Source organism: Plectropomus leopardus, chromosome 6, assembly GCF_008729295.1.
Source record: "Plectropomus leopardus isolate mb chromosome 6, YSFRI_Pleo_2.0, whole genome shotgun sequence".
NCBI classification, from domain to species: domain Eukaryota; kingdom Metazoa; phylum Chordata; class Actinopteri; order Perciformes; family Serranidae; genus Plectropomus; species Plectropomus leopardus.
The window spans coordinates 17,294,771-17,318,653 of NC_056468.1; the positions used below are offsets into that span (position 1 = coordinate 17,294,771).

Here is a 23,883-nt window from a genome sequence, read left to right on the forward strand (position 1 = left end):
AAATGGGCCTACTGGGCCCAAAGTGTCAGGGGCCCCCTCTGGCTTTCACCTGCATAAAGTCACTCAAGTTAATATGTACCGACCAAGAGAAGAGACTGAAAAACGACCACAAAGAGATGCGAAGGGACTGTAAAGACATAAATATAGTTACAAAAAGGGCATAACAAGAGACAAAATCACAGAAAATAAACTCAAAGAAACACAAAACAACCACAAAGAGACACAGAACATCCAAAATAAACACAAAGTGAAATACAAAATAATGTTTAAGTAAAAAACCCTCAAAATGTCCTCAGAGACATACAAATTTAACTCGGAAACACAACATGACCCCAAGCTGACACTAAATGACAAAAAAAGCCAACAACAAAGAGACACATATCGATGAAGAAATACACATTACCATTAAGAGACACACATTTAAGTCAGAGACACAAAACATCAAAAAAGAGGCACAAAGTTAACCCAAAGAAACACAAAATGACCAATAAATACAAAAAATGACCTAAGAGACAATCAAATTAGAGACACAAAATGACAAATTTACTTTAAAGAGACACAAGATGACTACAAAGAGACACAACAAAAAAAGAAGCAAAACCACCACAGAGTCTCCTATGTAGGAGAGGCATATCTGTGTCCAGGAGCCCAATAAATTATAAGCCATTCATCAGTGCAAATGAACCAGGCTGTAACTTTATGGCTTAACAAAGAATATGAAGCATGTTCTGTTTGTAATGTTATGCTACTGTGTCATGCAAATGCAAGTAAACAGCCCACACAGGAAACACCCAAAAATACTGTAATGGTGAGCATTTTTTGAGGGGGGTGAACATAACTTAGTGCAAAGAACTTTGTCTTCTGTCCACAAATCTGCCACAAAAAAGTTCCTATCTTAAAATATAGTTCATCTTTTATAATTATTTGTAAATGAAGAGTATATGCTACTGAAGAGTGTAGTCCTAAAATGTAATACAGTGAGTAATAAAAATATAATTGCCTTAAATCTCACCCAAATCACCTTAAAGAAACACTTAACTCACAAAATGACCATTTGTAAACTAATAAGTCATACCATGTTACCTTGAATTTGTGAAAAAATAAACTTTGGTTTTCTGGCAGGCCTCGGAAATAGACTGATTTATTGATCTACTGGGGACTACAATTAACAACAGCAAAACTTTATCGAAACATCTGTTGACTAACAACTCGTACAGTGTAATCTAAGTCTCATTTACCCAGTCTTATGCTTAACACTTCCCAAACAAACGCATTTTCTTTGAAAAACTTGAGCGTTGGAGTCCAAAATTTGAAGAGAGCATACAAAAGTTTCAATTTCATTTCAATTTTAAAAGCTAAATTTAGCTTAGTTCTTTATTTTTTGTGGAAGCATGCAAGAAAAGTTTTCCAAATTCAAGGTAACAGCATGACTAGCTGACTTACAAATAGTCATTTTATGGTTGTAGTACTCCTTAAAGTCCTTAAAGTCAGATTTTTTGTTACATTTGTCTTTACAATAGACTCTACACTGTATTATTCTCACCAAAGTCTTTATCACCCCTCCACAGATCATCCCACATCCTTATCTTGCTGATTCAGACATATGAGCAAGCATGACTTTCTCCCACAAACCAGGCGCTCATGTTCTGTAACAGCATGTGGGCAACGGTGTGTTGGCTCCAACAGTGGCTTTCCTGGCCAGTGAAATGGCCTTTGTATGAGCCCGAGCTGATAAGGCTGCTACTGTAGCTCTCTGTGACTGCGCTGCTATTTGCCAAACCTGTCATCTGACACAGTCACCCAACACACACACACACACACACACACACTCAGTCACACAAAGTCATTGTGTCCTCTCAGTGCTGTAATGTGGGCATTTATAAATAGGCACAAACCACAAAGGGCGCCCTCTTGTTGAACTTAGGGGACCATGACCTCAAATCCACAAGTGTCTCTGCTCAGATCCAAAAAGTGGTCATGCTAAACAAGAGGATGATGAACTTATGAATGGAATTTTTTTTTTTTTTTTGGGTGCACGTAGTCAGACATACCTTAATTTATGCATGATCTTATTGTGAACACTGACACAGATGTCATTTTAATATTACACAGAAAACACAAATCCGCTCTAGCTTTTGTTAAAGAATAAGAAATAGATCTGATTTAATAATAAGAATGAATTTTTCATGTGACATATTCTCATCTCTTCCTCTTCCTCTGTCTTCTTATCTGATCTGGTTTGACAGATGACCAAAAGGGCAGCAGGGCGCCTGGCGGAGCATCAGGCCTCTGACATGTCAGACTGCGTTGGATCACAGTCATGTTGAAGCGAAAGGACAGTGAGGGGACTACATGACTGGTGACACACTGTAGCATGACAGTGTCAAGCCTAGCGTCACCCTGTCTGCCCTGAAGGAAGGGCTCATGCAACAGAAACACACAGATACACAGCTCTCACCCGCTGACGTGTTAAGTAAATAAACCACAAGTATATTTATCACCACACATATTCAACAGGTGAAAAAAAAAGGTCTGCGTGAATACTTCTAACATGACATCAGTCTGTGTGCTGTGGACTCTAAGGGCGTTTTTGTGTGAACTTGTAAACCGGCAGGAACACTCACAATCATGCCTCGCTACCAGTGAGAACAAATATTCAAGGTAACCCACAGACCTTGTTGTGAGAAGTTTCATGTATAACCTATTTTCTCTCTACCAAACTACACCCAGCAACAGTACCACTGCCCAGGGGGGAAGTGTGCACCTACTGCTAGCTCACCTAGCACCACTGAGGAGGACGCCGGTTACACTGCATGCTGTCACAAACAGCCCCTCGTCAGTGAGTAGATGCCCACTTCCATCTGCGCAGTGATACGGTCAGCAAGTGTAGTTGAGTAGAAAGAAAATAGTTCCTATGTGAATCTGCTCACAATAAAGTCTTTGGATTATCTTGAGTAATCGGGTCATGATTTCTGGAAAAAAACAGTGCTTTAGAGTATTTTTATGTGGTTTTTTTTGGCACTTTGATCATCACAAGCTGAGTGCCATGTAGTCATTATATTGGCGAGAAGGCAGACATCTCCATGGCTGGTATCTCCAACACTCGGCACCTTACACCGAAACAATCGAGACTGATAAAAAGCGCTACAGGTAAGAGGGAAAATGTGTATTTTTGATTCAGGGTAAATTGTCCCTTAAAGAAAATCCCATTTTAACATTTGCACCATTTACATGCATATACATGAAATACATAAGACGTGCTTGTTTGGTTGTTCTTATTTTCAGTCACATAAATATACATATTACAACAGGCTCCCAGAGCTTAGGCATCATTGTTACAATGAAGAAACATCAGAGCAAACGCTATCGACCTCTGTTGTGCATCAGTCGATGAGATGCTACCAACAACAGCACCTCGGATACTAAGAGCTAACTTTAGGCACAATTCTCACTGATGTAACAGCTACAACCTCTAAATAGTCAAGTTTCATCTGAGCCTTTTCCCCCTCCGCTGGTTTTGGATTTTCTTTTTTTTTTCCCATTCCAGTGGACGATCCTGAGCAACGTAGACAGCTGAGCCACGCAATGGTGTGGTTGATCATCTGATTGATCATGTCCAATGTGGTCAAAAAACAAGCTTCTTCTTCATCACAGCTGAAAATAATACAGAGCCACTTGTTACAAAACATAATTATTTACAGAACAGCACAGTCACAAACTGTATGTACACATGTGCGAGTATAACAAGTCTATAATGAGGACTCTGCTTACCGCTTAAGTTTCCATCTCCTGTAAGTATTTGGAAATTCTCTCTATAATATACTGTAGCATAGAGCGCAGCGTATAGTCAACCCAGATATTTTCCAAACCACAGAAGAAGCCGGAAAAAGCTTTGAACCTCCCAGTAACATCAAGGTCCTCCTTCAGTAAAACATACCCTACCACAATCCTCTCAACTGTACACATGTGTGTGTGTGTGTGAGTGTGTGTGTGTTCTACTGTGCTATATTTTGAATTTCTAACTGTAGTTTAATGTGCAGCCAACACCCTCTGAATTGCTAGGTTCAATCAAGCGGTGTTCTAGATTTGTGACCGTGGTGTGTATAACCATGAGAACACAGCATCGGTTCACTGGGCTAAAATTCACATGTTAGATGTGAGTTTGGTCTGAGTGGGATGCTCCAAAATCTAGAGCTTCTTTCAAAATCAGCCTCACATATTTTGTGGCAGACACAGTTTAAACCACAGTTTTAACAATTTTACCATACTTATACTGACCAGCTGTGTCTGACTATGGATATATAAAGGTAAAGGTGCTAATTTGTGGATTAGGAGTACATATATATATATATATATATATTCATATAGCAACTATGAGCAAATATGTGTTGATTACTTGTCTCCAGGCCCTCGATTTTCCTCTTGAGCCCGACTGTTTCCTTCTCCCTCAGAGCCTCAGCTGAACAGTTGGGTCGGGGGAGTTGGTGACCAGGAGTGGGACCGGGTCGATTACTGAAGTACCTCGTCTTTAGAGCCTGGAGGACAACAGTATAAATATGTCATCCTCTGCGGATGGACAGTCAATCCTAAGGCAGACATGTCTACAAGCATCAACTCTGACTGGCTGAAAGTAGGTTTCCTAAGTTAAGAAATGATAACTGCAGCCTCCTGATTTCTCTGCATACCTATGTGTCCCGCAGGTTAGGACAACCTTTCTTTACTGCTTATTGATCAAATAACTGTCTCTCTCTTTCTCTCTCAACACAACGTGAAGGTATACTTACAAATGCAATTTCAGACGAGAAATATGAACTTGGTGTGCACTGGCCCTAACTTTTTAAAATGCAAAAAGTTTTAGGAAATTTGTTCCCTGAACATCATGTTGATCATCTGACCATTTTGGAAAAAAGTTTATCAAAGATTTATGACTGTATGATTTTCTTGTAACATTCACTCAGAATCTGCTTTGGAAAATGAAAAAGAAAATGTATCCCTCAAAATAAATACACATTATGATATTAAATATTAATTTTAAGAAACTTTAAAAGTCAACATACATGAGTAAAAAATAAGTATAAAACACTCAAACACTGTTTTTTAGAAACTAAAATGTTCTCAATTGAAGATGTAAAATAGTATTAGGAGTTTTGGCTAGCTGTAGTCTTCGATTTCTGCACACAATAAACCATAATGCAATTATCCAATAATGTGAACGTAAGAATCACTACTGTGGTGACTGTAGTGGTTCATTACCTGTGTAGCTGTGAGCCTTGTTGAAGGGTTAAAGGTGAAGAAGCCCTGCAGCAGCTCCAGCAAATCGTCTCCAGCTGCACTAAAAATATTTTCCAGAGGTGTGCCGGGAAAAATCTTGAAGGACACATAGTCTGGTAGACTACTCATTCCCTACAGACATATGACAAATAAATGACACGAGGATCTTCGCATGTGAGTAAAAAACAACCATTGGTGATAAAAAACAGATACCAACAGGCCATGTCTCTTCTGTGGGTGTCCCAAGAGCCTCAAAGATCTTAGTCAGCTGGTCAAGATCTGAGTCTCCAGCCAGGAACGGTACCTACAGCAAAGGAAACATACAGAGACATTAGCACAGATACAAAGATAACAGCATCCCCTGTCAATGCAGAAATATCTATTTGAAGTGTTGTTTGTGTACCCGAAGGAGTAACTCTGCCAAGATGCATCCCACTGCCCACATGTCAACACCCACGCCGTACATCCTGGCACCAAACAGGAGCTCAGGTGAGCGGTACCACCTGGATAAAGGATCAACAGACAGACAGAGTGACATTTTAAAACTCTTACACAGGCATAAAGTGCACTGCTCTTCTAGGGGTGGGAACCTCTTGACATTCAACTCATATTCAATGGCTACGATGCGATTATTAAACAATTACCAGTGCATCTTGATACATCAAAATTTGGGATTGCTACACTTTTTTTTGTCTCATTATGTGACTACGTTCTACTTATAATATACAGCGTAATTTTAATGATCCATAATTAAAATATACAGATTACATAATACACAATACCACCATACAAATACACACATTTTTACATCTGTTGTCTTTCACTTTTCTTTTCTTTTTGTATTTGTAATGTAATTGTGAGGAATGTACCACGCGATCTCACAAAATGGGATCATGTCAAGAACAAGATTTTAAATTTCCGATCATTGACTTTTCTGCATCAGGACAATTTTTCAAGAGAGAATGGTGCACCCAAGAGCATAAGATTAAGATTTAACGAGCATTTTGAAGACTTTTGAAAGATAGATTTCAGACATTTTAAGGCCAATTAAGGCTTTTTTATTTTTAGATCAGTGAAATGCCTTTTAAGACTTTCGAGGATCTGCGGAAACCCACCTTTAACCAAGATATGACCATATTTCCATGGGTCTAACTATTTATATTCAATAGTAGGTGCTGTCACAGATATCTTAAATAGTCACCAAAGTATCTCCTCATGACAGGTATTTCACTTAATAAAATTAAGCACAAGGATTTATTTATATAAATTGATTTGCTGCTGTAGGACATTTCCAATGAGTGAAATGTAAACAGTAAAGAAACAATAAGTTCTGTATTGTTCATACATTATATATGGACCAAAAAGCACAGACCTGGTAACAACTTGATGCGTGTAGATTCTGTTGGGGCTGCCAAATGCTTTGGCCAAACCAAAATCAGCCAACTTCAGCACTCCGTTGCCATCTAGCAGCAGATTATTGGGCTTCAGATCCTGGACATACAAAGTATGTAAAGTACAAAAAGTGCATTACAGACCGTGTGTGTGAATATCTGCATATCTCTGAGCAGTGGCGTGTTAGTGCTCTCACCCTGTGTAGGACCCAGTGTTGGTGCATGTACTCTAATCCCTGTAGAGTCATGAGGATGTAAGCTTTGATGTTGGCTGGCGTCAGGACGAGGCTCGTGTCTTTGATGATCACCTTAAAAAAACAAAGGCAAAGACAAAAAGGCTTAAGCAAAAGCTGGTTATCTCACAACAAATAATCACCAATGTTTTTACATGTTAAAACCAAATTCCACTTATCAGAGCAGATAAGGGAATTTAAGACAAGTGGGATACATCTCTGCAGAGGTCACACAGCTGCAGCCAAACCAAACAGCACAATACAGATTCAACCACTCACCCTGAATCTCTGTCGTGCCAAAACACCGACTTCAGTATCCCGTTTTATTTTATTGACAAGGATAAAAGCACTGAACATCTGTACTTAATAAGCTTATACCGACAAATTTAACCATGTGGCTTAAAAATAGACTGTCAGCACCGGTAATAAGACAAGCGTCATATTTCATCCTCATGTCTGCCCTGTTTGTCTGCTGCCTGTGAGCCACTAATGGCATCAATTCATTGCGAGAGCCAAGAGCGGAGTGCTATTGATTTTTTTAAAACGTATTTATCTCGTTTTGCATTGTTCTATTAGAGTCTGATGTATTGGTGGCGGGCGCCCATCTGGAGCCTCGTATGCTAAAACAAACCATGAGGAAAAACATAAAAGCCTTGGTGACCTCGCAGAACCACTTAATGGTCAGATGAGAGCACTCAGGCGGCGATCTTCGTCATCCTGCCCTTCTCTGTGTGTCATCTGACCTTACACCTCTCATTCATGATTCATCTATCTGCACATTTTTTGGCCTGCTTGGTCAGCCATAAATTGGAAGCTGAACATAGCAGCAGACAAAATGACTATCCGAGTTGCCACACACCTTAAGTACATATTTGAGAGGAAAAATCACTAATGAAAGCTTTCAAATGCTCCCTCCGCTATCTATATTAGTAGGTAATAAAGACAGAAATTTCCATCTGGCGGCCCACTAATGAAAGCCAACATGTTCTTTTACGACCATGAATACGTGATGTAAAGCTTCATACTGATGTACTTTAATGCACATCTGTACAATATGACGTAATCAAATTCAAGAAATGTTGAATCACTCACTGAGGCTGCAGTTTTAGGAACTGGCACAAAACATCATATGCTGCAGTGCTACTGAATTACAAGGTGCTGTTATAAAGAAAATAACAGGCAAACCATCAGAGCTGATCAAAGGCCAACTCTGATTATGTTTTCCTGAAAAAGTGATTTTGTCGCTTTACTTAATAGGGGTGAGGTAGTTCAGTTATCTGTTCAACCAACTAAATTATCCGTGTCCATGTCTGTACTAAGAGTCAGCAGGGTTTGGACAGGAAGTGTGTGTGGCTAGACAGGAAGTAGGTGGGAATTAACCAGAAATTATTCTAAACAAGACATTGGTAGAAGTTGATGAGACATTGCTATATGTAAACAAAACAGCCTCAGTATACAGCCTATAGTAATTTTTGACCATGAGAGAAGAGAATAACCACAGCAACCCAAATAAGTACTGTCCTTCATCATTACTGACACAATTTAGTCGGATGATACCCGCACGTGTTAAAAGTACGTTAAGGCGCGCCCAGTAGCTCACCTGGTAGTGGGCGCCCCCTGTACAAAGGCTATGTTCTTGCTGCAGCAGCCAACTACAACCTGTGGCCTCTGCTGCACGTCATCCCTTCACTCTGCCCCTTTCATGCTTACTAATCTGTCCCATCTAAAAAAGGCAAAAGCCCCCCAAAAAAGGACATTATCTGCACTGGATTTCCGTTTCAGGAGAGTACAGGTCTCAGCCCTATTAGTTAAGGTACAATCATTTATGACAATTTAAAGAAATAAAACTGAAGTTGTTTGAGGTATTGAATGTTTCAGGAAACAGCACATTCAGTACTTAAAAGAGAAAGGTGAACTACACAAATGCTTACAATTTAGTAAAATCTAAATTAGATGGGCTGTTGTGTAGGACTGCATATTATTGTATCATTTTTTTCTCCCTTCCTGAAAAGACAAGACAAACAAAAACAGATTTTTCCAAAAGGTGAGGAAGTGTCTCACCTCCAGATCTGTTTCCATGAAATCAAACACCAGGCTGATGTTAGATTTGTGTCCGAAGGCATCCAGCAGCTAGAAAACACACAGCACATGAAATGTTACTTCTCAATTAAATTATTTGACATATATAAAGTAATTTCTTTTAGTCAGCACAACTAAAACCAGTGAAATAACAATATGAAGATACAACCAAATTCTGAGATAATGAACGTTTACCTACCCCGATAATGTTTGGGTGATGCAGCTCCTGCAGCAGTTTGATCTCTCGAAGGGCAGTCCTATTGATCCCTATTGATAAGGAATTACAGCCATTAACAGATGACAGAGGATTGAATGCACTGCGTGCTACAAACATTAAGTGTGTGCTAAATAGAAGTCAACATTTACCATCTTTAGCCTCAGTTCTGTGGCCAACCTTAATCTGCCAGAAAAAAAGGACAAAAGCTTGGTATTAACCATCAGCATAGCATACAAATGCTAACAAATGTCCAAATGTAAGCTAAATTTTTACCTTTTTAATGGCAACTATGGTATCAGTCGTCTTGTCCCTAGCTTTGTACACTGTGGCGAACTGGAGAAAAGAAACAGAGAGCATTAAATTTAAAAGCACAGAGTCTTAAAGTAGTTTTTTTTCACAATCACTGCTGCTGTGAGCACATCAGCGTGGGCCAGCGAGGCTTTGTTGACATTAGCAACCAGCTAACGCTTGTTAGCTTGCTATCACGCTGTCTCTGCTCTCGAGGCCAGCCACAGCCTGCGAGGGAAAGACCACACACAGATTTAAAGACCGAAATCACTGATGTTTCCTTGTACCTACCTGACCCTCTCCGAGGAAATCCAGCTTCTCGTATCGTTTGTTTCTGGATTTCGCATCAGCCGCCATGATGGCTAACTGTCAATTTCATCAGGAGACACTTCCTGCTTTGTTAAAGGTCCGCAGCTTCTTTTTCCGGGTTAAAGGAGGTTTTAGATTGAACAACACCGCCACCTACCGGGTCAATTTATCCAACACTGAAGACACCACATCAACTTCTACAGCAGCTTTAGTTCATAAAAACAAGCTGCTATGGTCATTTTATTTCATTTTTCAGGTTTACAGTGAAATGTTTCCAAACCAAGTGCAATTCTTTCACAATATTTTTATTGCCTAATTGTATGAGGTGGGAATTTTCATATTACTTTATTACAGTGCCATAGAACTAGACTACTACTACTACACTATGCTATACCTATCATAAATATTAATCATAATAATCATAATCTTTACAATCAAACATCTGGAATATTACATGTATTAGGATTTCTTAAACAATGGAAAAAACTGTTTAAATCTTTTCTGTCATCAAAATTACTAATATATATGTAAACGCTTACATTAGGTTTCACTGAAAATAAAAGAAAAATTGTGCTGTATTGTGATGTGGGCTATTTTATTTATTTGAGGAGAAAGACAATTACTCGTACCTTTGTTTGTATACTACCCTTTGGTTTACCATATTTTTTAAATATATAAATAACCATATGTTTCTACTTAATATAAATAAATTCTACATTTGATAGGGTTTAATTCACCAGCTAATATTACAACAGTTACTAAACTATAGGAATATTCATAATAATAGTGTGATAATATTAATATTATTATTTTTCATACTGCATGTAATTAAATATTTGGTATATTACATTTAGTAGGATTTATTACACAGTTAAAGAAAAAATAAATCTCAGCTCAAATCTCATTGGCTATCAAAATTTCTAACAAATATGAAAACGTTTTAAGCAGGTTTAGCTGAAAATAAAAACTCATGTTGTATTGATTTTGTTGATTTTAGGTTCAAAGAATTACCTTGTACCTTTGTTTTTACCTTTTGTATTACAGTTTATTTTCTAATATAAGTAATTATATCTTTCTGAGACTAACAGTGCAACTACTGCCACCAGCAATAAGAATACCAGTGATACAGCAATATCTTGATGCAATAATACAGCGACACTTTCTCATTCTGCACTTTGTATAATTTGTTAATCAATGACAGAAAAACAAATCCAACTCAGATTTTATCTGTTGTCAAATTCTTGAAACGTTTCCAGTTATGATGCAATATGTAGTATTGTTATGTCCCAGACTGTCTGCCTTTTTTCTTTCTTTCTTTTCTTTTTCCTTTTTTTTTTTTTTTTTTTAACAGTTAGCAGTTTGACATCGGTCCTTTGGGAGTCTCTTCTGTCAGTTAGGAAGGTTTTGTGATCCATGCACCGCTGAACACATCTCTACATCCCATCTCCATACACAGTAGATACCCTCACATCCCACAGGATTAGGCATGGCTCCTCTCCTTTGACCCTCCCTGCCTCACGCACACGTGCAAAAACACACACACACGCACACACACACACACACACACACACACACACACACATGCACACTTTCTCTCTTTGACTGACTTTCATTTTCATGTTAAGTTTGACAAGAGGAGTGTGAAGGATCAGCAGGCCTAATACACCCCTCATTCTCCCCTCAGATGCATGCACATTTATATCCTGACAGCTCACAGATGTGACTGACAGGACCGTATGTGCTCATGCAACCATGCAGAGAAGAAGAGAGGAGAGGAGAAGAGAAGAGAAGAGAAGAGAAGAGAAGAGAAGAGAAGAGAAGAGATGAGACGAGAAGAGACGAGAAGACGAGACGAGACGAGACGAGACGAGACGAGACAAGATGAGACAAGAGAAGACAAGACAAGACAAGACAAGACACTCAGGCAGCAGTTAAAGTCTTAACTGCATTGTATCATCAACCTTTGCATTGGCGGCCTTAATGTGGAACATAACTGTCCAGTGGCGGACATAACTCAGACCTACTTACATTACTCGCTCTAAAACAAATGTGACATATTGATGTCCTCCTCTAATTCTGATATGATTTGAGGGCATTCTTGTGCTCGTTCCCCTCAGTCTTTCTCTGAGGCTTTTGACGTGGAGAGCAGCAGCTGAGTTATGGAGGCATAAGTGATTCTGGTGGCGTTTATACAGTTTGTCACAGTAAATCTCATGATAGCATGGGTAACATTACGCACAATAACTCACTGTGGTTATATGTCACATTAGCAGATGGGGATGTTGTTGAGCTGATGTGTGTGTGTGTGTGTGTGTGTGTGTGTGTGTGTGTGTGTGTGTGTACCTTTGTTTGACGGGCAGGAGGAGAGTGGAACCGCAGGGCTGTTTATCAAACTCATAGGAAGTGGGTGTTGTTGAGCGAGGACGTATCGCACCACCACATCCTGCTGCTGGGATGCAGCCTCAGACGGGACAGTGTTCACACCACGTACAGTAAACAACTAATGCAGGCCAGGTGTTCTTTTGGTGTGCATATGTGTGTTTGTGTGTGTGTGTGTGTGTGGGTGGGTGGGTGGTATGTGGCCAGATATTTAAGCACTGCACACTGATTGTAATGCTATAATTAATCTGACATTTGTCTTTAATAGAGTGAAGAGGAGGCTGTCAGCTGGTCCCTTAAGATGTTTTTTACCGTTAGTTTCCTCTTTGCATCACTCTGCCTAACTCACATTCTGTAACACACTGTAACAACTGAAAAATTGATTTCTTTTAGCCCTCACGGCCCACAAACCATGCATATCACGTTAAAATGAAGAAAACATGACATAAAAACCTGTAATGATGGGCAAAGCAGTTATTATCAGTGCACTGAATCACTATTAAAAACATTTGTGCTTGACTGTAGCTCCAACTGCGCCGAGTCCCACTCACTGACTTGAAACACAGGTTAATGTATAGGTCAGCTCTCTCAATAAATCAACAGAAAAAGGAGAACTTAGTTGGATAAATTTGGGCCTTCTGTTCACTAACTGAAAGCAACCTCTGGGACTAAAATATCAGGCAAACATGTAAGTGCCAAAAATTGCAGTTCCTCTACTGGCCACTTGAGGCTGGCTCCAAAACATCCGGAGTAAATCCGCAATGACTCCTAGACGATTTATTTGCAAATTGTGAAATTGCAAAAAGTGTGAAATTTAAGAGGAGAGGCCTTTCTGAGAGAAAACTGTCAAAAGCTTCAACTTTCCTCAAGCTAAATATATGAGCATTTTAGATATTGTAAATCAGACCTCCTCAACCATCGGTCAATGTTGGGCCATCGGTTAGTGTCTTGTCGCCCTAATTTTGATATTAAACGGCCCTTGTTGGCCCTTAGCGGGTTATTTTTTGAAGATTCAGCATGTTGAATTGGTGTCGGAGATGGCGGATCCTGTCATTTAATGAAATCACACAGACTGACAGTTTAGCTCAGTGCACAAGAAGAGAAATGGACGTGAGAAAAGCAAGCAAACCTCTAAAGTCTAGAGGGCATAAGATCAAAAGAAGCTTTTTATGTAAGCAATAAACGGTAATATGATTTTAACCATTTAGGTCCTCAGCAGAAATGGTTTGTATTGATTCTTGTTATCATTCGTTGTTGTACAGTAAATATTCTTTGCTCTTTCAACATCAGGTTGTGTTGTTAATTTGCTAACTGACTTCTTGAATCCATCCTCTTGATCCGCTAGTTTTGGGATGACAGATATAGATTACCGTTGCCTGCCTTTGTGGTACGTTCAAGTGGTACGTTTTGGCCAATACACTATAAGGGACGCGTCCCGATAGCCTTAGTCACCACTAGTTCTTTGATGTTAGTTTGCTGTGTTTGGTAATTATTCTCCATTTGACATTACAGTCATATTATATGCCCTCTATTACTACACCAATACGTCAGAGAGATACAATTTTAAAGGTACTTTGATGCAATGACTGAATGTGTAGGAGAAGAATGATTCAGCTTAATCGCAGCCAAAGTTGTATCATATACCTGCTGTACATCTATGTCTTCATTTTACTCACAGAGTCTCGGGGAAGTGGTAGCGTTCTGTCATCTAGGGAGTTTTCCTCTTGGTTTCTGTTTCTGACTCTCCCACACACACACACACATATACACATACACACACACACACACACACACACACACACACACACACACACACACACATACACACACACACACACGCAGCTGTATCTGACCACATGCACAGTTATAACACAACAGGATGTTGTAGGGTGGATGTTTGAGGTGTGAAGGTTCACATAAGCCGTGACAAACAATATCTGTTTCTGAGAACTAATTATTCATTATTCATGTGTCTAATAGATGCTTCCACTCTTAATCTGTTGCTTGTTTTTTTTCCTCGTTAGTACAGTTTATAGCTAAGCCAGGATTTGAACCCAAATGTATCTTTAACTCCTGATAGTGACTTACTGCAACCACTCACAGTCCAAGACATGATTCACTTTGCCCGTTTCACATTTATTCTTTGCAGATGTCTGTAGCGACAAGACAATAAGAAAGCAGAAGGACAAACAGAAGGACAATCATTATCTTCCTTGCTGCCGTTTGTTTACAACCAACGCAGAGATTCATCAAATTGGTGCTGTCAGTCCTGGGCTGCATTGTTAGATGCCAGAACTGTCAGTTTGAATAAATATTAGGGCAGAATTTTTTCGTTTACTATTGTCTTCCTCTAGCATCTGAGGCATCGGCGTAAACCGAGGCTTGTGGAGGACTTCAAGATGAGCCCACTTGATAGCTCGGCTCATACAGAGACAACATTATGATAATGTCCCTATAAGTAGCAGGGGGATGGGCGCAGTGTCATCTCTTCACATAGACAGAGCCAGCAGGGAGTCCACAGTCAAGTGCATTTAGGGCTGTCTTTGTTGTTGTCTTAGCTCCCATCTGCGTTGTTGTTTTGTTCTGGTCTGCATCTCCGCTCAGACGTCGTTATCGCTCTCATTAGAAGCATCTCTATTTCAGCCCCAAATGGAGAACAAAGTCTTCCAATAACTCTTTCTCTGCCTTTGTTTGTGTGTGTATGTGTGTCTGGCGTTGTATATGGAAGTATGACTGCATGTGCAAACAGCAGGTGGCCACTTTAGTCTTTCAGAGAGACTCTACGCTGTGTGCTGAGCAGTTCTGTTTGAATGAAATGTTGTATGTAGCCTATATGCATGGACTACTGAACAGGCCTACCGGGTACAGCCCCAGGGGCCTAAAGTGTCAGGGGCCCCCTGCCCTACACCTGCAAAAAAGTACTAAGGAAAAGACTCAGAACGAACATACAGACACCAAAACCTGGCAAACCGACCACAAAGAGACACAAAATGACTATAAAGAATCACAAAATACTGCAATAAGATACAAACTAACATAAAAAAAACACAAAACAGCGAAAAGTCACAAAATGACAACAGAAAACAGAAATTCACTTGAAAGAGACGCATTATTACCTCAAGTGACACAAAATAACAAGAGTACACAAAATCATCTAAAAGACACAAATTACCCCCAAGAGAGACAAAATTACCCAAAAGAGATACCTTATTACCTCAATAATATTCAACGTTTTCTTAGACAAAAAAAAGGCCAATAAAAGGTGACAAAACAACTACAAGTAGACACAAAATGACTGCAAAACGACACAAACTGAAAAAAGACAGTTATCTCAAAGAGACACAAAATTACCTCAAAGAGCCACAAAACAACTACAAAAAGACACAATTTAGTCAAAAAATACACGGAATTACCTCAAAGAAAAACAATAATACCTCAAAAAGACACAAAATTACCTCAAAGAGATATAAAACAACCACAAGGAGACACAAAATTATTACAAAGTGACACAAAACGACCAAAGAAGGACACAAATGACTGAAAAGAAACACAAAAACACAAAGAGATTCAAAACCTGCACAAAGTCTTGCTGCTATCTAACATAGGTGGTGGGGCCTTTTGCATTTCTGTACCCAGGGGGCCCACTGTCTCACAATCCATCCATGCCCATACTTTCATGTTTTGCTTTTTTTGTGTGTCATAGTTGATAGTTAACAGCGGAGAAATACAACTGAAGATTACAAATAGGAGTGGGTGAAAAGTGTCCCAGGATGGAATCAATCCCATGATGCCAGTGAATATGTCACACGCAGCTAAGGGCAGCAGGATGTTGGTGTCGTCTTTGGAAGGTAAATGAGGAAGAGGAGGGGGCCATTCTGGTTTATCAGAGTGTATCAAGAGCTGGAGATAGCCCCGGTAGTGTGTTATCCAAGAAGTCATTTACTTCATTAACCCAGCCAGATCACTGAGGCCTCAGTAATCAACCTTGTCACACGTCCCATTAACTTCTCACTCTATCAGCATGGCCCTTGCTCCTTCACACACACACACACACACACACACACACACACACACACACACACACACACACACACAGATGCACTTTTGTTACGCACATCTGTATCTGCAACACACAAGTGCATGTTATCACACACGCAACTGCTTGTTCCTTGCGTGCTACCACTGTCTTATTCACAGCCTTTTCTCCTGCACACATACAGACATACACACTCCCTCTCCTTCTCTCTCAGCTAACCCCATTACCTCTGTCAGTCCCAGGGGTCTCTCAGCTCTGATGAACCCTCCGCTGCCCTGTGAGATTAGTGGACTCCCTGAGAAAAGCCCTTCATTGATTGAACGTGAGTCTCTCCTGCTCACAATGTCAGCTCAAGGTTAGCACGTTGCCTCTCTCTTTCCCGGCAGTCAAGTGCTGTAGCTTTGTTATGAATATCAGTGTGTTATTATTATTAAAGCGCTGCTGACTCCCCTGCTTATTTTATTCATAAAGACAGTTAACCAATTATTGACATTCACCTTCAGAGTATCTCTTTTCTTCCTCTCTCCGCTCATCTCTCCAGTGGCCCCACTTAAAACATTTGCCAAAGCATTTATTAATTGTTAAACCATTTTTTCCCTCCTTCTTCACTTCTTCATCTCAATCTCCTCTCTCCCCATCGATGAAACCACAGAGGAACTGTTGCCACATAAAAGCTCCAGCGTTTGGTAAAGTGGTTTTGAATGAGATTCACTTTTATGTGTTGCAAATCAGGCACGGGAAAAGCATTTACTTTGCATCCCACTTGAGGGAGTGAAGATCTTCCAGACAAAAAGGCAGGGAGAGATGAAGGAATGGGGGCAGCTCTCAGTCTGTAATAGAGAGTTAGATAAATGGCTGGATCGGGGAGACAGATTGATCTTTTTATGTTGAACTTGATGAACATGAATGATGCACCAGATTTCCTGTAGCGGTGAATAGAGATGAAAGGATTATCTAGATATTTAGATCATTGAGGCAGGAACGTTGCCCTGCACTGCTGTCTCTTTCCTCCCCATCATAATTCAATATTTACAGTTTAAGCTGGAAAACTGCTCCCTCTTGGCTGCCTGTATCTGGTATCCATGGCAACAGATTTCGAGAACAGAGTGCCGTCTGTATGTGTCCGTGTGTGTGCGTGCATGTGTGTCTGTGTGTAATGTTTACTGATACACTGCAATTGATTGGTTGTTGGGGAGCAGCTGTTGACCCCTCGCTCTCAGGGGTCTCTTTGTATTCTTGCACACATCCCAAATCAATAGACACATGAATGTGAACACGCACATGTTAGTTAGTCTATATTTGTGAGGTCCTAAAATTTATCTTGGAGTCAAATAATCCAAAACCCTGATGTCAACCCCCAAATTTTAATATAGCCTTATTTTAAAACATTAAAGGGACAGTTTAGATTTTGATTTTGAAGTGGGGTTGTATATCGTACTTATCCATAGACGGTGTATTACCTACAGTAGCTGTCAGGCAGCACAACTCCAGTTTGAAGATGAAGCAGGCAGGAGTCCCATATGAAAGCTGAGCAATCTACTACTGTGTGGAGGGGCCAGCAACAAGATGAATTTCAGCCATCTAAAAAATGTCCCAACTACAAAACAATCTCTCAGTTTAAAGGTACAAGTACAAATTACCTTTAAAAAAGGCAAAAGAAGAAAAAAAGAGAAGAGAATGATTTTTTAAAAATCCTGAAAATTGAAAAAGAGAAAATCCTACATTTTTTCTGTAACATAATTTTAAATAAATAAAGAATCTAAATATAGTTTCTGGACATGTTTCCCTTTTGGATGATTTTCTAATAAAATAACCATTTTTTTTTGGGGGGGGGGGGGCATTTTTCACTATTTGTTTTGTAATTTGTGGGATATTTCTGCTAAGTTGCTCATTGCCTTTTACCCCTTGTTTTCAATCGATATGAAACCTCAGGTATCAAAGGGTTAAATAGCTCGCATAAGGCATCTGAAAACACAGCACAAGAAAACTGATGTTTAGAATAGTTTAACCCAGAATCACCTTAAAAGCAACAACCAATAATAACTTTGTCATTTTGAGTGTCTATTTCTGAACTTCCTATCATTGGTTTGACATTTGGTCCTCATAAAGATAGACATAAAATGCAAACAAAAACACACATGCATAAATACAATACTGGCCCCCTGCCCATACGTGGAGAAATGTGCAACCAGGTAGTAAAGAGTTGCTGTGGCATTGCTACGAAAACAGTCCCAATAAAAAAAGAGAATATAAACCCACGTGCACAAACCCACATGCACATAACACGTTTGTGAAAGTAATCAATGTGCCACAGCAGGGGATGTGAAAAGCAACAACACCCAAACCACTGATGGCACTGCAGATTTTTAACTACAACTTTGAAACTGGGCTGAGTGTTTACATGCTACTGAGCACACACTCACAAACACCACCCCGGCTAATGAAATACCTCCCAGTGGGATCTCTACACACACACACACACACACAGGGGATGAGTAACAGCTACTAACTGTGGGGCACCAAGAGAGAAAGGTCATCTGACATAATTTGCATTGCTTGTTAATGTTAAAGGATGTTTTCCATACAAGGAAGGTCAGGGTTTGCATGGAGACACGATACAAACACATCTGACAATGATGAATTAATGGAGCAACTGTGGCTTGTTCAAGGTTGGTTGATGTGGGTTTTCCACCCTGCTGTAATTTGACATATTAAGGGGAAAGCACCAACACACACATTCTCTCTCTCTCTCTCTCTCTCACACACACACACACACACACACACACACACACACACACACACACATACGCACACACACGCACACTTAAATCCACCTTCACTCAGTCACTTGTCCCCTCTCACAGACCCTGAAGCAAAAGTGTGTTGTGGCAACTCTTGTCTCGCTGAACACATGTTAAATTGGACTTAATTACACTGTGTCTGTCAAACAACATCATCTCAAGTCATCCCAGTCATTGTGGTTTATGGGCAAACCATTTCCTATTAAGACAAAGGCAATAAACTTAATTTATAGGTTAGCCCACGGGTTTGCAAAATGTTTCATGTCAAAACTTTCAGGAGGATGTGCAAGACAACAACATCTGATAAGATTTATGTATTCAGTAATGACTCAGTCGAGGTTTGAGTGGCTGTCGATTGTAGGTGAAGGGAGTGGAACCAGTGATTATATTTTTTCCTTTAAATCCATTACCTTTGAATTGAAGGAGCTAGCTGTCTGTGTTTCTAAATTGTTTATTTGAATTATTTGTAATTGGACAGACCTGTTTTCACACCTGTGTTCAGATTTTATTCCTGCCCCGTGCACAGTTATTACGTCCACACTTTTGATAGCTGCTCTGTAGCGTGCTTACTCGTCACATTAGTGTCAGCGTCCGTACAGCTGATACCACTGTCAGCACAGTTTAACACATCTCCTTCCATGGGGAAAAATGACTGATGGTCACACAACACTTTCTCCAACTCGGCACAGAGCATTAGCACACTCTCACCAAAACAACCGCCATGTCCTCCACTGATGATGTGGTCCTTGTGAGGGACGCATCAGGACAACTTAGTGTTTACATTATGTGGTCAAGTGCGTCCCAGACCGCCTCAGTAAGTGGAATGAGAGATTGAATCACAATGTGTCTTGGTTGCGTATAGTGAGCATGTCCCTCTCAATATTTAGAACATATGCATTTGTCTCTTCCCTATAAAGAAATGAAAGTAGTAGAGGACTCTTATTTTGACGAAATTAAAGACATTTACACCATAAATTGTTGCAGAAAAATTCTAAATTGGTGCATAAGATTCACCAGATGCAAGAAATTAAGTATTTGAAGCTCAAAATTTTCTGATGGAGGATCCCCAAACCTCCCTGTTTCATAACTGCCTTCCCTCTAATGTTGAAATGAAAACTACACCCTTGGGTGCTGCTACCTTGGCCAGGACTCTCCTGTGACAGAAACTTTAATCAGAACTTAAGTGAGGCTCTTTCCTGGTTAAATAAGTCTATCAAATAGAAAATTTCTTCATATTTTTGGGAGGTGCCTGGGACTTCAGGACCATGGATGTTCAAATTGAGTCTGGTATTCTGTGGGATTATACTATTATTTGTTAATGTGGCAGCAAACTGGTTTAGAGTCCAACCCAAACTGACTGGACTTCAAGCCTCTGATTTGGTAAACTCAACATCTGTTGAACTGACCCCGTCGAACCTTTGATTTCTGTAAGGGAATCAAACACTTCATTTTCGATGTTCAAGACATTTTTTGAACCAAGATTCCTATAATTAAAGTTTCATCCAATATGTCAGAATCATTATTGCAGAGCCACACTCTATAAAACTTTCTTAACCCTTATAAAGCTGAGAGAATTGGTTTGACTTCTGTCAAGAGCATTGGCAGTAAGCAATGAGCAACTACACAGGAAATGGCCCCAAAACTAGGAGGAAATTAGCGGGAGAAAAACAAACAAACAAGGATTTTTTTATGAATATTTTTTTTCTGTAACGTAATTTTAAATATATGGTTATGATAATCAGAAATAGGCCAATAGTTTTTTTCCCTGGAATTTTTCATTTTTCCTCTTTTTTTAAAAACTAAATTTCAGGTCATTTTCCTTTCACCTTTTACTATTTTCTTCAATTTGCAGGCCAAGATGCTCATTGCCTTTGTCCTCATGCTTTCGAAAAAAAAATCAAACCAATTTGCTTAGGTCTCAAGGGTTACCTAGCGTGTGAAAGACTCAAGAAAACTGATGTCAATCCAGGCTTCAAAGGGTCAGCCTGTTGGAAAAAAAAATGCAAAACACCATATTGTCCTTAAAGGAGTGACTCAGTCAAAACAACAGGCATTTTGCCAGATGTTGCTTTCACCCTATGCATTACAGTCCCACAGGAGAAGGCCATGGGAATTAGGGGAAGGTTGTAGAAGGAGACGCGCTGAGCGTGTTTGCTGCCAGGTGGAGGCGATGTCGCTCCTCCTCTCTCCTCTGCTCTCTCCTGCTCTGCTCGGCCACAGCTTTCAGTCTGCTGGGTGAGATCATTACCAGACACCAGGCTCCGGGACCTGACATTCACCGATCGGAAAAGCAGAGAGAGAGAGAGACACAGCGAGCGCGCGCGAGAGAAAACCCTTGATCCGATGCAACCGGCGAGGGAAAGCGACCTAAACCACCGTCTCCGGCCTCGGCTCTCCAGTCGCCCGCTGAAAGCGCGGTCTCGTCGCTGACATTTTCCCGCTGGATTTGGGCTTGTAGTCGGATGCGGGCTTGTTTTGACTGCAGTAATAGTCCTACTCCCCCCCTCCTCCCCTACCAACCCGAGTAGCGGATTTGCGAGGGATCTCAGCGCTGTGCAGCTCCCCGAGTGACCAGCGATCCTGCACGGCACCGGAGACGCACTCTGCACCGCCGCGGCTCCTCACCACACCAGCCAATCCGCCACAGCCTCCAAAGATCGTATTTCTGTGAGGAATTGGACACAAGCGCCAAGTTTCCGATTGGATTTTTTTTTCCTCCTGTGCGGCTACCTTGCTTCTGTCATCAGATCGACTGCAAATCCTATTTTCGCTTTTTTCCCCCCTCTCCAAAGCACCGTTGACGCCATTTTCCTCGGGGTTTTCTGTCAAAAAATATATACATATATTCTGGCACCGTTTGACAGCTCCCCGGGAGGCTGTCATCCCATCCGTCGCTTGTGTAAAATGTTTCTAAATGGATTGTAAATGATCTTGATAAAATATTTACACGTTAGAGCCGAGTGTGTGACAACATTAGACATGGGTAAGTAGCCCCGGTTGACTGGCCACATTCCACACCTGAACACACCTCTGCTGTAAATGTTTTTAGAAATGTTATTAGCTGCTTTGCATGCTTGCTTTTTACATGCTACCTTAACATGTGTACTTTTTTTATATTCAATCTGTGTCGTTTTCATCCTTTACTTGACATGAAATATGTGAAATTGCTTGACACATGCAAACAAATTCCGACCAAACACACGCACGCGTGCTCATACTCACAGCACCACGCGCACATTCACGCACATAGACACAGACCACCCCAAACAATGCTGTACCACTCAGCCACCATCCATTATGACTGTGTAATACCTCGGTAATTAGGTGGCAGTAAGATAAAACAGCTAATTAGGTCAATGGGGTGAAGTGTCCACTACACATTGATCAAGGAACAGCTCAGCCTTAAATGGACCTCCTGCATCTTCACAGACATTGATAGTCCATCACAAAGCATCACAGTGTGTGACATGCAGCAAGCAGTTGGCTGTCATGTCCCATTAAACTGCATCTTATGGAATGTTTTGGCATATTTGTGTTTTTTCTGCATGTTCTGGTCGAGTTGTAGAGGCTGGAGAGGGACATGTGTCACATGAATGATGTCAAGAGCTGGGGAAGTTGCAAGCTGAAGCACACTCAGTATGCGAGGAGGGTGTTTCATTCCTTATTTAATATTCGTTAACGTTTGTTTTTCATTTTCTAGCACAAAATGCACACATGCCACTGTAGCACGAGCGCAGAGGTGCCGACATACATCCAAATTGGATTTAGTGGGCTTGGTGAAAGCCGGTGCTAATCCACTCTGGTTATCAATAGCTGGTCAGTTTCATGTGGGTGTCAGAAACAGCGTGGCCAGAAGTGATGGCCGTGCTTCAGTTGTGTGGAGTGAGGTGATGTGGTGAAAGTGAAGGGCCACTTTTATCAGCAGCCTCCAGAAACCTCCGTAACAACCACAGCACCAGAAGATAAATAGACAAGCTTGGATGAGTCAGGGAAAAGTCTGGAAAAATGATCAGCTCTCTGGGATATGTGGGAATGAAGGTGTGGAAACTGGATGAAAAAGGAAGGGCATGAGAAGAGAGGCAATTGTAAGAGAAGTGTGTGATGGAAAGAAATAGGGTTGAAGGATGGATAATAGAGGTGACTCAGACTCGGAGGGAACCATCGATCTTGTCTTGTTAACAGGTTTGCGGGGAGTTGAAACTCCGGCAGCGTTTTTTGTGGCGTGGAAGTATGAAGCAGGCTATTAAACCCCCCCTATTAGGTAATGAGATGCCCATGCCACCTTTAAATTAAAGCATGAGAAATCGATTAGGTGTATCCCCTTCTGAGCTGGATACCTCTGGGTCGAAGTGGGATCAGGGGGGGGGGGGGGGGGGGGGGGGGGTGAATGGGATCCAAGGACAAATCTAACTGTTGGCAGGCTCTCTTAACAGAATATCAGCACTGGAGCACCTTTTGGCAGAGCGCACAGAAAGAGAGAGGGCGGGAGGGAGAGGTAGGAGGTGGAGGGTGAAGGAAAGAGGTAGCACACAGAAGAGGGGAGAGAACAGAGGTTTGGGGTGGAGGGGGTGAGGTGAGGGGAAGGAGGAAGACAGTTGGGGAGAAGGGGAGGTGTTTTTGCTGACAGCCATTTTGTGGCTTCTGCTGCAGTTAAAATGGTTTAACATTCATCTGCTTCTGCGGGGTAGTTAGGTGAGGATGGTTTTAGTGCTACCTGGCATATGGCTCATCCAGAGGAGTGTGTGCGTGTGTGTGGCTGCACAGAGCGCCTGCAAGGCCATCATTTTCTATTATGGCTGTCCCACACATGGTACTTTATGATTGTCCTTCTCGCTGCCCTACAGCTGAACACATGCCTGTGCCACCCGTGCCGAACTGC

At 40.8% G+C, this 23,883-nt stretch overlaps 2 protein-coding genes across 2 annotated transcripts in view; one reads left to right on the forward strand and one right to left on the reverse strand.

Moving 5' to 3' along the window:
- Nucleotides 1–3,151: 3,151 nt before the first annotated feature.
- Nucleotides 3,152–9,860, reverse strand: cdk7 (cyclin-dependent kinase 7). The gene is made up of 12 exons (XM_042488232.1): nucleotides 9,771–9,860; nucleotides 9,465–9,524; nucleotides 9,341–9,374; nucleotides 9,174–9,241; nucleotides 8,957–9,025; nucleotides 6,860–6,970; nucleotides 6,644–6,762; nucleotides 5,675–5,774; nucleotides 5,489–5,575; nucleotides 5,254–5,403; nucleotides 4,397–4,535; nucleotides 3,152–3,654 (listed from the first exon to the last, which is right to left on the reverse strand). Exons 1-12 carry the CDS (start codon nucleotides 9,834–9,836, stop codon nucleotides 3,626–3,628), a joined length of 1,032 nt encoding a protein of 343 aa, XP_042344166.1. The 5' UTR covers nucleotides 9,837–9,860; the 3' UTR covers nucleotides 3,152–3,625.
- Nucleotides 9,861–21,236: 11,376 nt separating this feature from the next.
- Nucleotides 21,237–23,883, forward strand: part of setbp1 (SET binding protein 1) — a 40,113-nt gene continuing 37,466 nt past the window's right edge. The window contains exon 1 of the mRNA XM_042489000.1: nucleotides 21,237–21,987. The gene's annotated coding sequence lies outside the window, so the exon portion shown is untranslated. The remainder of the gene's footprint in view (nucleotides 21,988–23,883) is intronic.